The sequence below is a fragment of the Pseudogymnoascus verrucosus genome (genome assembly GCF_001662655.1).
Source record: "Pseudogymnoascus verrucosus strain UAMH 10579 unplaced genomic scaffold scaffold_23, whole genome shotgun sequence".
NCBI lineage: Eukaryota > Fungi > Ascomycota > Leotiomycetes > Thelebolales > Thelebolaceae > Pseudogymnoascus > Pseudogymnoascus verrucosus.
Window position 1 is genome coordinate 252,442 of NW_017263674.1, and position 14,285 is coordinate 266,726.

A 14,285-nucleotide genomic window follows, 5' to 3' on the forward strand; every position below is an offset into this window, starting at 1 on the left:
CGTAGCCAACCACCAGCTACCAGGATCAAGTACCCGAGAAATCGTGCCGCGCCGATGGTATCGTCAGTCTGCAGGCAGACAGGATCGCACGGCGAGTGCCGGTGAGAAGTACTATCCACAGTACGATACAATCCTAGGAGGCACTATCACCGCAGCAAGGCATGGCGCCTGGAGATACACCATCTGCAGGGGGAGAGTCTGAGATGGGGAATGCTTATCGAGATAGGTATTCCACTATCTATCCAAGCAGACAGGCCTGAATGTTTCACCGCCAGCGCACTAAAAAAAGAGTTCCACATCACATCCTTCCAGATCCCATGTGGTGGTGGTGAGGATACCATGTGGCGAAGGAGGTCTTTACTCGATACCCTCGCCGCTGTCTGTTTCACGCCATCTCCCTCCTCCAACCCACCAGCGCGGACATCCGTTTCAACACACCGTGCGCATTACATCCCCTACTATACCATACCACCAGTATGTATAACCCACAAATACCTCCCCATGAACACCCAAACCCACCCTCCGGAGTCTAGAAGCATGCAAGAACAACCCAACTCAGCCTCGCCCAATTCCCGCAAACAGGCTATTACCAACAGCATCATCGCTGCGGTGTCGTGCCTGAGATTTGCATTTTTCATGCGTTCCAGCGAGAGGGGACGGGTCGAGTGAGGAAGGAGGGAATGGGGCGCTTGGACGGCCAATTAGGGGGGGTGGATGGGGGGGATGCAGTGATCTACCTCGCAGCGCTGGGAAGGACGCCGTTTGGCTCGCCGTTGAAAGGGGAGGGGAGAGGGAGGCGGCTGTTCGTGCGGCTTTTGTCTGTGTGTGGTGAATCTGCCACAGACAATACGGCGAGGACGGGAGGGAGGGGATCTGTGCTCGGGATGCGGATCAATCAGATCACCTCTTTCTTTCTTCTTCGCTTTGGCTTCCCCGTATTGGGGTCCGCGGGGGTGGCTGTTCTCGGGATAAAAAACACTGATATGCGGGGGGGATAAACCGAATCACACCGGCTGCTTGACAGTAACTAGGCAGGTAAAGGCATAAACAGATGCCGCGTCAGACTTTCGCCGCAGCTGGACGTGCTGAGGTGTGTTGGAAGAAGACTGAAAACCTTCCATCCACCATAGCGGCTAGCCCGGAGGAGGGGTGTGGGTGAGAACTACTACCGTAAACAATGCTGTAATTTGCTTCCTGTGGGTTAGGTTGGCATAGTTGCGCTGGCTGGCATAGTTGAGTTGGGGCATTGCCATCCCGTGAACCTGCCATCCCACCGAGGTGTTAGGGGACGGACTGTAGGGGTAGGGGTAGAGGGTGATCTTCGGAAGCTGTGACGAGGTAGGGTAGGTATATACTCCTCGTGGTTCGAGGCTGTGTGTGATAAGAGCCACCACCCATACCCCGACCTCCCAACGGCGCACAAGGCCATGATAAGTGCCTATCCTCCGTGCCTCTCCACGATAAAGGCGCATCCAGCCACCTCCCTCCCGCGCCCATCGGAGCTCTGCGCCACAACTGGATGGTGTGTGAGCGGACGCGGCACTGCTCTCGTACTAGCACTACTCACCTCACTATATTTACCTCACTCACTACTGAATGGAGAACGGAGGGAGGATGGGAGGTGAGTAAGGCGAAACACGGCAAGCTTAGTGTGGTGTTTTAGTCCTCACCAACATCCATCCCCCGGATATAGCTCCGTATCGCATGGCAGCATGGATGAGGTGCCCTGGCTGGGTCTTGACGAGGGTTCCTGACGAGGGTCCCTGACGGTCCTGACGGGGGAGGGCTGACCCCTGGCCGGCTACACCGGGGGTTGCTGTGATGCTTACAATACCGCGCTGCATGCCCCCTATCCCCTGCCACACCCCCAGGCTCTGCAGCGCACGTTTTCGTCGAAGGGGTGGTAGTTGTGTTGGTGATGGTGGTGTGAGGGTGCAGGTCTTTCCCCAAGGTTGGACTGGGTGTGCTCAGGGGGGTTCCTGGTCTGGTTAGCTAGTGTATCTTTCTCGGTGCCGTGGTTTTCCATCAATGATCGTGAGCGGGAGTGTTGCCCGCCTGGCGATATACTTATGTGTCTCTCTCAGCCTTGTGGCGTTGGGGCTAATTTGAACCAGACTTCCCTTCGAAGCATTCAGCTCCTTCTATGGCGGTGATGGGCTGATGATTTGCAATTGTATTCCAGATCCTGATTCTAAAAGTCGCAATTCCCATTCCCATTCCCGTCCCCATCTCCTTTCTCACTCCCCCGCAATCCAATTATCGTAGGGTGGTCCACCACACCCGCTGGGATTGTAATACCCTCCTCACGACGGGACTGGACTGGCGTTCCAACTGCCTCGTCACACACACGGTTTGTGCATACCCAATGCATATTCTGAAATCCATGCATATAATACAGGGACAAGGCATACATAACTTCATCACGAGGTGGCTCGAGCGTTGCGCCTTCAACGCTGAACACCGTTCTTCCCAGTAATAGGAGCAGTAACCTCTCCAAAACGGCTCAGCGAGAGCTCAGCCAGGTCCAGCCACGACATAACCAGGACCAGGCAAGATAGGCAAGATGAAGAAGCTCAGGCACCACCTCTCTCCCCTCCTTCTCCCACCCGATCCCATCCCATCCCATTGCCCATTGCCAACAACGAGCGGGAGTACCTGGCCCCCGAATCTAGATCCCAACGGCACTCGTAATTCAGCCGGTCGGCCATCATCCCATTTAGCCACACCTTGAAACGGGACCATCGCCGCGACGGAACGGGGCGGTGAAGAAAGAAACCAAAAAAAAACACCCCTCCCCCCAACCAACACGGCATTGCCTAAACTGCGCGCAACCACACCGATTTCTCTGTACTTCCGCGTTTGAATTGCACTGTTTTGGGATGGAGTGCGTGGTGGATGGGCGATGGCTGGGCTGCGTGTCTGTCGATCGCGGACGTGCGCGCGGAGGGGCAGATCGCGATTGTGTGATTGATTGATGGGGTGGTGGGGAGCGGGGACTAGGAGGATGAGGGGTTAGTGGTGGTGTGGTGGTGTAGTTTTTTAGGCGGTTTGGATTTCTTGATTTTTGGGGCAAAAAGTGGTGGTGGGTGAGTTTGCTGATCTGAAACGCAGGACGACCGTTGCCGCTAGGAGCGAGAGAGCTGGATGGATTAGATGGTCTTGATTGAGATCGTCGCGCGCGGGGGGCACGGATTTTTTTGGGCTTGATGTTGGGAGGGTGCATGACACATAGATTATGAGAGTGTTGTAATTTGTGGGGTATTGGGTTCCTGCGATTCCTGCTTTTTGGGCATGACGGGAGGTAATTACTTGGAATATAGCGAACTTGCGGCCGTTGTTAGAAGATGATGGGGTTTGGGCTCCTACGCCGGAATTGGGAGTACCCGTTGTTACGAGATGAGAAGTTGCAACTGGGCTGTGCTCTATTTCCAGACACTGGAACGCCGACGACGATACTATCACGGGTTTCAGGAGACGCAACTTGCTGTGTTCGGTCGCCGCTGTGGCGATGGGAGCCTCATGATAGAGGAACAGACGTTGCGATGTGGAGCGCAAGGGCCACTTTTCGAGCGCTGGAAGCAGTGGGATCCGGGACGAGCCTTTCGAGTGTGCAATCCATGTTGCGTTGCAGTATGCAAAGAATTGCTTTTTGCAAAGTTGCGGTGAAGCTATCAGTATGTCTCCCATCCCCGTCCATTTCTGGCTCACCCCTCCAGAGGATGATGGTGCGATAGGAGATAGGAATGATCGATTCGAGCGATGTCTCGATCGAGGACTGTCCGAATCCATACATGGCTGCGGGCCATGACAAAGTGCGGAATTAATGGCAAACAATCATCCTAGTCCCTTGTCTCTTGTAACCCCTCCGAAACAACTAAAGGCAGAGTTATATGCACACTCTATGCACGCCGAAACGAACTAAATAGCTCTCCTGCGAACACAGGGTCCAAGTGCGATATCAACCTTCGGGTAATAGCCAGCTGACCTTGCAAATGTCTGTGGGAGAATGTCTGACCTCCGGTGCAGCGTCAAAGCAGAAGTAAAACAATGTGTTCAGCTTATGCACGTCACCCTGCGGTTTTCACGGCCCTATCCTATACAGCAATCCACTTACTCCCAGTCCGCGAAGGGGAGAATGGCAAGGCCAGTAGCATGACGCGGGATGGTAAACAGATCCACGGATACGAGGGTCGAATGGATGGATATGGGGGGCGATCAACGCTTGTTTGAAAGTGACAGGACGATCCCAGTTACAGAGAGCAGAAGCTAAGCCAGCAGTATCTCCACCTCGCGGAGTACACCCCGTTTAGGGTTCAGAGATTCAACGGTTGGGGGAGGGAGAGATCTTTCATGTTTCCGGAAGTTGACCGAACGGCTATCATCCAGGAACGCCGTCATATCGTTACTCTTCAAAGCAATAGCAGCACGCTGATATGAGCTGTTTTACAACATTGAAATCTCTACGTATGAGCCCATTCTTACCATATATCAGATCCAATAAAGGCAGGAATGGAAGATCAACAGGCATATGTACCGTGCACCCGCGGCCAACTACCGTTTCCCCGCCCCCAAAACACCAATTACAGTCGTTACCAGCCCCCACCTCTCACCATCCCAACGCTGTGCTCGTAGGAGGCCCTCAATCCACATTTTCACATATTACCCCGAAAAGAATTGTCCAGCGACAGCAGGTCTTTCCCACCCCCAACCTGCTGCAAGAACTGCTGTGGTGCAGAGGGATCAGTGCTTCATGCAGGCACCTCCCGAGAACTTCCGTCAAACAGGAAACAACGCGGCCAGGTCTGCCCTGCCACTCAAGGTTGGAGATGATGCAGCTCAATACCGTGCCGTGAGTGCATGCTTACCGCCCGTTGGATCCCTCCATCGCTCGTTCTCAGCGGTGAGCATCCGGGGGAACATCCCGCTCCCGCCCCCACCCTTGCGCCCGCCGCCATAGGGATCGGGTTCGGCACCTTAGTAGAAGGTTGAGGGTGACGAATCTCTCTCTATCCGTCGGATCGGCGTAGGTGGGCCAGAGGGAGTCGTCAGCGCTTGTACCGAAATAGAACATTGGCTGAGAGATGAGAAGTGAATCCAACATTTTATGTCATGTATGCTAGGGACAGAGATGGTCCACTCGTGGGTCAGGGGGGCCCTAGGTGTCCACTACTAGAGCCTGAGGGTACAATTCAACCCCGTCAGCTCTGGACCGCACAGACAGAGGGGACGGTTATGAAATCACGGTCATTGGGTCCAGGTAAGACAACATGCGTACTCGCTGGCGTATTCGCAGTTTGGAAGACGACGTAATGAATCATCAATTACCACGCCACCGCTCCCATCTCAACCCGCGTCTCGGGTCAGCCATCCAGTTGTCGTCGAGCACAGTAATTAAACCACCGCCCAAAAAAAAACTCGGTAGTGCCATTGCCGTCCAGATCTGGCAAGACTCTAACGTAACAGAGTGCCGCATCTGCGCCAAAAAGCCTTTCTTCGCCAGTTATCAACACTTTCAGCCTAAAAATCCCCGCAACGCGGCCCCTGGCTCACGCGATTGATGGAGCCAGGCAGCGGAGGGCCAATCCTTTCTGGTCTAGAGGGGATATTGCCGTGCTGCCAAGCCCTATCTCCCAGGGTCCCCACCCCACTCCTCCTCCCTCTCCGCCCCGCCACGGGCCTTCTCCGGCGATGTGACGCTACACTGGATAAATCCGACTCGGGGAATCCTTTCTCCTCTCCTGACAACCCCTGGGTGGTAGTTGGCTCTAGTTGGGGGTAGTCCGACAGGGCATGTTTCCCAGCAACTCGTTTTCTAACGGGGGATTCCCTGCTCGTCAGGGGCAGGGAACGGCTACATGGCCTACTTTAGATGAATTACCCCCACCAGCCTCCTCTTTCATCGCGCGTGGGCAACGTGGATGCTGAGGCGCGGTGGGAGATTTACGTAGCACTGTTTGGTTTGCGCCGCATAACCGGACTGCTACTACGGGGGAAAGCTCCTGTGTCCGCGATAGTAAGGGTAAGATTGCTGATGCTACTAGGTGTGGAGATTTACGACGGTGCAATTAAGCCTGATCTGATGGAGGATGAGAATGGAGACGCCAATCCTCCTGAATCACTGCTCCTGAATCGATACCGTTGATCCTGCGTGAGTTGTGGCGTAAAGACGGGGTAGAGCATCTCTGCAGTTAAGACATGTCCAACGAAATCCCCTTCTTTCTCTGCAGTTTGGGGGAGGCCTGCATCCACACCATCCACGGTACACAGACACAGACATGGATCCATAGGAGCTTGATGGTGTCCCCCTGATGCCACGTTCTGCACCTGCAGATCACCCCGCCCGATCTAGCGAATGAGCAACCCGCCGCCTCGGAAATTATCCTTGGGGACTCCCACCACTGCCAAACCGTCGAGGGTAGCATCCAATCAGCCCCGCCCTCCTGCTGTGTGTATTTGCGTGCTACATCGGGCGCTACTCTCCTCTGGCCATCGGACGAGACACCGCTAACTCCACCCTTCGAGAAGTCATGGGTTGTTGGGGCTACTGGCGTTCTAGTCCATGTGGATGTCTCACCTGGCTTACAGTTCTACCCCCCACTTCACGACAGACTACGCTTTTCATCCACGTATCAAACGACTGTGGTTGCGAAAGGAGCGCGAAGCGTCGCGCCTCGATGCTGCTTTGGAGATGAGATGGGACGAGCTCGCGACGCTTCGTAGATTATGGAGCCCGCAGCCATCTTGGGGTGCAGTTCCCTCTCCACGGTGCAGTAGTTTGACGATCAGGAGTTGCTGGTGAGCGGGCGAGGTTCATGGGCATGTCTCATGTGGTGGTCAGCTGAAACCCAAAGGAAGGTTAGGGCTGCGTCTTGAAAATCCAGTAGGCAGAAAGTGGCGCGACGGGACAGGTATCGCAAGGGCTGGGCCTTCGCAGAGCCTGAAGCATCAGGTACGAAATTTGTTTGAGAGCCCTGTGCCACTATCAGAAATAGAGTGCCGATGACATAGTTGTGCCTGTTCCTCGTGGCTGCTGAAGATAACCCCACGCGCCCATTCTGCGACATCTCCCGGCATCCCTGGCGTGATGTGGCTGTTTCGGCTCCAGCCTTCTACGAAGTGCTAGGAGATTCATCACGTGTGCTGCATGAACTAGGTCCGTGAGGTTGCGATGGCATGGTGGTGTGCAGGAGCCAGCAGTTCATGGTTGCCACACATCTATCTCGATTGGGAGCTGAGGTTGCGTTGCATGTAAGGAAACGCACCTGATGCGGACGGTAGGGATCGCGTAATGAATTTTCCCCTCGTTGAACTCTCATCGACAGGGAAAAGGGACGAAAGGAGTTTGCGGGGTTAGCGATCGAGGCTGGACAAAAGAGGGGTTTGAATGAAAATTTGAAGTAGCCGAGGGTATTGGACTGAGGGGCTGGGACGATGGTCGACGAGGTTGATTTCGGCCACCCCGCGATTCTAGATGAGTTCGTGATGAGCAGCTGGTGGTGGTCTGCCTCCAAGGCAATAAATTGATGAAGGTGTGGAACCGTTCGGGACACGCGGGACAGCGAGAGGCGAAGGATAGGGCGGCTCGGTCTCGGGGCGCAGTGATGGTGAAACAGTAATGGCCTAGTAGAAGTTTTGCATTGAACGGAGGCTCTCTAGGCTGCCAATAGTTAATTTTGGCACTTGCCAAGCGCGCTTGAATGACTAGACGCAATGAGCCCCATAGTCGTCGCGGTTGTTTTGCCCGTATCTGGTGAGGGAGGCGTTAAAAGGGGTTTCTCGTTTGTGAAGCACGCAGTTCTATACGGATCTTCGGTTGGTGGTAGGTCTTTCAGGATGTTGAAGCAATTTGTGTGAGGTAAGAGCCTGTGCACGGCTTTCAGACCAGTCGGCCTCATTTCCACGTCCTACTTCCAATGATAGATGTACCTTCTCAGCCTAGATCAGGCATGAGGAAATGGGGAGCTCTGGCTGTTGTCTTGGGAATTCAAGGACATCTCCTGGAAGTTACCAGTAAGCCTTCTCCAGTGGCTGCCTCTGATATGGATGGTAGGGTAAGTTGGATTTTGCTGTTCTTCGATGTGTTGTGGCCCTGAGACAACTTTTCTCTCCCACAGGTCCATTTGAATGATTTCCTTCCTCACATCGCAATCAAGCGTCGTATGATTCGTACTGAGAAGAGTATTGCTGGAATAGACCTTTTCTTATGTCTTCGTTATCTTGAATTTACCTCGGCAGATTCTTCGATGAAGTCAGCTTTTCCCCCTTCCCACATGCTGCCTCCTCTCACATGCTGAACAAAAAGCGTGTCTGGCAAGCATGAGCTCTTCCTCCCAGCAACAAGGCAAGCAAAATACATCTTTACTTGCTCATTACCTTTGCTTGCTCCAGTCGATGGATGTGTCCTTGATATCTCGGATGGCTCCTCTTCCGGTATGCACCTCTGGTCTTTACCCATCCTCGGTATCCAGAAAGTTCATATTGGGGGCCGAACCCCATTTCTCCTTCTTCGACACTACAATTTTGCCATGTCATACCAGTCTTTATGGCGAGCTTTTCGTATTGCTTTCTTCTCCTTGGGCAGTTCTCACCGCTGCTTTGCCCCAAGCTCAGTGCTTCTGAGTATCCCAAGCTCTGGACAAATGATCCTGGATACACATGGACCACGCAGTCATGAAAACGCTGGGAATGCCATGTTCAGCGAGCCTCCTGGTCCTGGGCGTATATATACCCCGCAGTATGTCGGTTTCCTGGTCACCATGTTGTGAGTCTTCCCTGAACCTGTTGTCTTTATTTTCTGTTGAATTTCCGAATCCGTTGGTCAAGTCATACTTCGGGCTGCCAGTTTTTGTCGTGTTTCGATTCACAGCATTGTTTTATCGTCCAAGGGAAACCTAGATTTATCACCGTTGGTAAACAAGCATCAAGCATTCACAAGAGCGGAGATATTGGCCATGGAACAGCAGCGGTATGAAAACGGCTGCATGGGCTCATGAGAGGGCATTGACAACCACACCATGAACAGCAAATGGCAGGAAGCACAGTCTTATAGATTCGGCAGCCTATAGTAGATCCTCCAAGCCATCACCCTCTCCAACACCCACCTCCAAACCCCAGATCCAAGTCCAAAACAGCCTCAACTAACAGCCTCAAACCCAGCGCACAGAGCCACTACCGACCACACACCCTCCTCTGACAAGAATAGCCACCCTCTCCCGCCGCCCCAAAACTCCGAATTACCCATATTACCAACCTTAAAAAATCGCCTATACCCTCCCTCGCGTCGCGGCTGACACCCGCTGCACCCGGCGCATTCAGCCGCCACAGCGCCCGCCCTAGATCCCCGAGATGGATGCAGCCGCGCATTATCATATAAACAGCGGACGGGGATTCAGGATCTTGAAGTCCAACGGCGCACGGTTGGGGATGGGTAGATATCGATAAGATAGGATGGGATGAGGTGCGGATAGATTCAGCGTTTCGTCTGAGGATAACTGCCGATGCGGGTGATATCTATCTGCCACGGCCCCCATCCCTTCTTCCAACGGCGCGACAAACCTGGCATCGCCGATTACATGCAGGAGGAAGCGGTGAGCGGTGTTTGTGCATTTTTCTCAAACACAATGGCAGCATGGGATGTCCGATGTAGAGTGGATCACGCAGGTATATTATCATATTTCGTCTGACCGCCACCGGTGCACATCATAGCCATAGCCAACCCGGCCTCTGATCTCCCCGCCATTCCCATTATTACCCCATTACCCCATTATTACCCCGCCAAATATGTTCCGATCCCTCTGTATGTTTCCACGTTTCCCCAGAAATTATGTCCTCCCAGGTCTTACGCTGCATGCTGCCATCCAATAAATATCTTCACCAACCCCAACCCTATATGCTCACCGCCTCAATGCGCCAGGGCCAACCTCGTACCTAAAACCAGGGTCGAGGGAGATAGAATTCCACCACATGAGTACTTCCAAAACGCCTAGAAAAGAGAAAAGCTATATGCGTCCATTACTAATGACCTCTCGTTCCAGCACCTCCACACCGCTCTCAGCCGTCCGGCGCCGCTCCAGGACCCAGCGCTCCCCGGTGACGGGGTCTTCTTCCTTCATGTATGAGATGCTGTCGCTGCTGCCTGTGTGGCGGTGTTTCTTCAGCTCTGCTCCTTTTTCCTTGGGTTTGTTGTTGTTAGAGCTCTGGGGGAAGGATATGGAGTCGTGATCGAAATGCGTTGAGGTGGGCGATGCGATTCGAGAGGTTGACTGGATATTAGACCGTGATGAAGTAGTAGAGCTGCGGTTCACAGTTTGTACTGGACCCTGCTGTGTCTGTAGCTGGGCTTTCAGTACTGGGTTGGGATTGAACTGCGTCTCCGGACTTGCATTCGGCGAGCTTGCCTCGGAGTCTCGGCTGTAGTTGCTAGTTAAGGAGAATGTGCTTCCCTTCCTGCTGTGCTTCAATAATGCGTTGCCTTGTTGAAACTGATCTCGTGTATCCACGGGGCTAAGACTCGATTGCTGCTGCCACGGCGGCATCTGTCCCGAAGGACTTGAACCCGCTTGACCTTGTTGCCATGGTGTCAACTGCCCCGAAGGACTCGAACCCGCTTGACCTTGTTGCCATGGTGCCAGCTGCCCTGAAGGACTAGACCCCATCTGGTTCTGCTGCCACTGCCCTAAGTGTCCCGTACGGCTCCCACCGCTATGGTCATCCCCCGGGCTCGCCACTGATGGGCTCCCTCCCCCACTAGCAGGTAACGACGACTGACTTCCCCCCCATTGCCCACGCCGCAGCTTGAGCAGCGCGCTCAATGTCATATTCTCGTCCTCCTGATCACTCAAGAGCCCCGCGAGCTGCGCAAGTCCCGGGCTCGTCACATTTGCAGAGCCGTGGCTCATGGCGCTCGCCAGCTGCGGCAAGCTCATAATAGAGTTGCGATTCGAGTACTCACTGCGCTCGGTAATAGGCGTGAGATTCGGCTCTCGCACACGTCCGCTTTGGCTCCTGATAATCCCTTCGGCTCCACGCGGTCCAAAGAAGCCGCCATTGGCGTAGAGAGCTTCGGTGCCTGCGGGAGCAGAGTAAAAGCCAAATTCTTGACTGTAGAAGCCGTCATCGTCGAAGGCTAGGGCTTCGGCATTGGCCTCGGCAATTATGGGGTCGTCCTCGAAGGCGTCGTCGTAGTCAAAGTCATCTTCTATGCTGGGTGAGTAGAGGTTGACTTCGTTGGGATCGCCCTCATACTCGTCAGCAATATTGCCTCCTGGCGTGCTATCGCGGCGAAATCTGCCGCTCGCAGCTGCGGCATATGCTGCGGCGGCTAATGCTGATTGATATGCGCTGAGAGTATCTTGTGTCAAACTCGCAGCCGGCTGCAACAGCTTTGGGCTGTCAGGTTGAGGCTGAGCGTCGGACGGTGGGACTGTCAATGAATCCGCTGTCAATTGCTCATGTTGTGCCGCCTGTTTCTGAGAGTCTGCACTGTCTCTCTTACTGAGATTCAGGGAGTCCGTTGTCGTGTGGATGAGAGGCGGCGAGTATAAAGTGGGGAGAGAAGACAATGGGGCCAGGGGCCGGCCATATTGATCAGTATCATCATTATCGAAGATAGATTCATCAAATTCCGGGCCCTCTGGGTCATAATCGTTGTGATCAATCATGCCGTCATCGAAGTACATATCATCTTCATCCAGAACTTTCCTCGGAGCGATAATCTGAGATTGACGATAAGGAACAAGAGGCTCGGTGACAGGCACAGGATCTTCGTCGAGCTCGAGGCCTTCGAGCCCCAGGCCACTAAGTTCCCGGCTCTGCGCTGTATTTGGGGAGATGCCGGCATCCTCATAAAAAATTCCATTTGCTTCTTGTGGGGTTCCCTGTGCTTCGGTTTCGGGCTCTCTCGACATCCCACGGCTGATTGGATTTCCATCCAAGTCTCTCGGCGTATAATCATTTATAGGGTCCAGTGATACCATTGGGCCTGTCTGGAGAGTAAACCCGCCAATACCCCATCGCTGCCCAAACATATCGTCGTCGTCATCATCATCGTCGTCCATATCAGCATTGACGCCAGGAATCCGTTCTTCCAATCCATCATCGTCCATCATATTTTCATAATCGTAATCCTCTTCCTCGTCGAACACTCCAATATCTGGTTCCGGAGTTTCGCTCTGCTTTCTCAATGCTTTTTCCCTATGCCTGTCCTCTAGCAGCTTTTCCTGGCTAGCAGCTCCGATCATATCGAAGCTGAATCTAGACGAGTTACTCTTCATATGCTTCATGGTCGATGAGCTGTCTCGGTTCGAAATGAGAGAAGGGTTTCGTAGCTGGCGTTGTGAAGATAAAGATGAAGATGAATATTTGGAATGTTTGCGGCGGCTGCTAATCGAGGCCTGTCTGACGGTTTGGGTGTCTTCGTCCTCAAGTAGCCCTGTGTCGCTACTGCCAGATGCGCCAACTGTCTGGAGGGTTTCCTCTGGTTTATTTTGTGCTATTTCGGTTTCTGGGGTAGCAGGTTTGGCGGTGCTCGCATCTGGGGTGCTTGCTTTGGACGACTGTGCTTCCCTGGCATACGCTGGACGTGGGGGGATCGCCAGGTCACTAAAATCGTTTGCCTTTCGAACATGGGGTCCAGCAGCCGGATACTGCTCTTCCTCGAAATCCTCTTTGAAGGCGGGCGTATGAGGGCTACGCTCCCCATCTTCTGGCGTCTTATTCTTTTTGGCATCAACTTGAGGCTGTTCACTCTTCGCCTCAGCGGGCTTTCCATGGGAGACGGTGGGCCTCGGCCTCGGCGCGCTAAAATCGTGAACCTTCGTCCCGCGGATGCGGGGATCATAATCCGACGGACTAAGCTGCGTGGGAAAGTTCCCCGTCGGAACCGCCAGTAGTTGTGGCACAGGTTGCGCTGTTCTACGGCGAGCCAGCAGCGACATGGGGTTCAGGAGGTTCAGCCTCGTCTTGCTGGAGCTCTTTTGTGATGCATCGAAGGTGGATATAGGGTTCGCAGGCAGTGTCGGTGGTGGCGACGGCATCCGGGCTCCCATTGGTCTTCGGGCAACATGGGCGTGGGTCGATTGAAGGTCTGCGGATGTGACAAATGGCAATCGCCCGCCACCTTGGCCCTGCCCGGACGGCTGCTGCATGCCAGTGCCTGACTGCCCATAGCTGTTCTGAGGGGGGTATTGGGGCCGTTCTGATGAATATAGACCTGCATTCGACAGGCGTGATATGGGCACCTGCTCGAAGCTCTTCGGCTCTGTCGGTTTTGCTCCACCATTCTGCCTAATGGGCATGTGCTCGAAGCTCTTCGGTTCAGTTGGTTTGCCTGCGCCATTCAGTCTAATGGGCTCCAACTCCTCCTTCTCGGGCGAAGAAACGCGGGCAATTGGAGGCAGCAACGGGGGGTTGTCCGACGGTGTGCGAGGCCGGTCTGGTGTGTTGTTGTCCTCCGGTTTTCGAGATGTGTAGGGATGCGAGTGTTGTTCCGGGGTCAGCTGTGAAGTGCGCTCAAAGGAGTGCGGTCGGTCCGAGATGGGGGAGACTGGGTTCGAGGAGGGATTGCGCCTGTGCGGCTTCAGGTATGAGAACATGCTGGTCGACATGCGACAATCGCGTTGCAAACGTCTACAATTATGCTAAAGGCTAAAGGGGTGTTTGGGTCAGCTTTGGTCCACCCGTAGGGCTGGTTTGATGCATGCTTACATCGGGCATATTGGGTTCCCCAGCTTCGTATATCTCGCTCTATTGATCGTGTATCGCAGTACCGAGCTCAAACGGGGCAATTGCTGGCTGGATAGGAATGTTCGAGGCTTTGTCGCCAGATGACAACCTTCAGAATGGCTTGTTCTGAGGCAGATAGGGCATTTCGTTCGATGGGCGCAGTAATTATATTACGGGGCGATTTCAGGTCGTATACATCGAAGGATCGGAATCGTTCCGTAAGCAGTCGCGCGCTGTCGATTGCTCACTTTCTGGCCTTTGCGGGGTATATGGATTAATTCAGAATATACAAATCGAAGCGCTGTTGGTGATTATACAGCTTCACTCGTCATAAAGTAACTGTGAAGTCGGCAGTGCCAGATATTTGGTACCATTTCGAGGTTGCCATCAGCCGCATCAAGCCCCACTGTCCCGCTGCCACGGCGCAACGGTACCACCGAACTTCGTCAGCAGCTAGCGTCGCAATCGGCATCCGCATGCAAACATGAAACGCCTCATTTCCAGCACTCATTACAATATACGAGTGTTATTTTTCTTTCTTATCTTTTATCAATTTTTCAATG

The 14,285-nt window shown here is 53.8% G+C and overlaps 1 protein-coding gene across 1 annotated transcript; it reads right to left on the reverse strand.

Moving 5' to 3' along the window:
* Positions 1–9,039: 9,039 nt before the first annotated feature.
* On the reverse strand, positions 9,040–14,107 carry VE01_05670 (uncharacterized protein). Its single transcript, XM_018275132.2, has 2 exons — positions 13,705–14,107; positions 9,040–13,644 (listed from the first exon to the last, which is right to left on the reverse strand). The coding sequence occupies exon 2, from the start codon at positions 13,602–13,604 to the stop codon at positions 9,999–10,001; it is 3,606 nt and encodes a 1,201-aa protein (XP_018130207.2). The 5' UTR covers positions 13,605–13,644; positions 13,705–14,107; the 3' UTR covers positions 9,040–9,998.
* Between the last annotated feature and the right edge of the window lie 178 nt (positions 14,108–14,285).

What these genes read in the sequence shown, in the direction of transcription:
- VE01_05670 (XM_018275132.2), bottom strand. Translation starts at nt 13,604, where the DNA reads ATGTCGACCAGCATGTTCTCATACCTGAAGCCGCACAGGCGCAATCCC.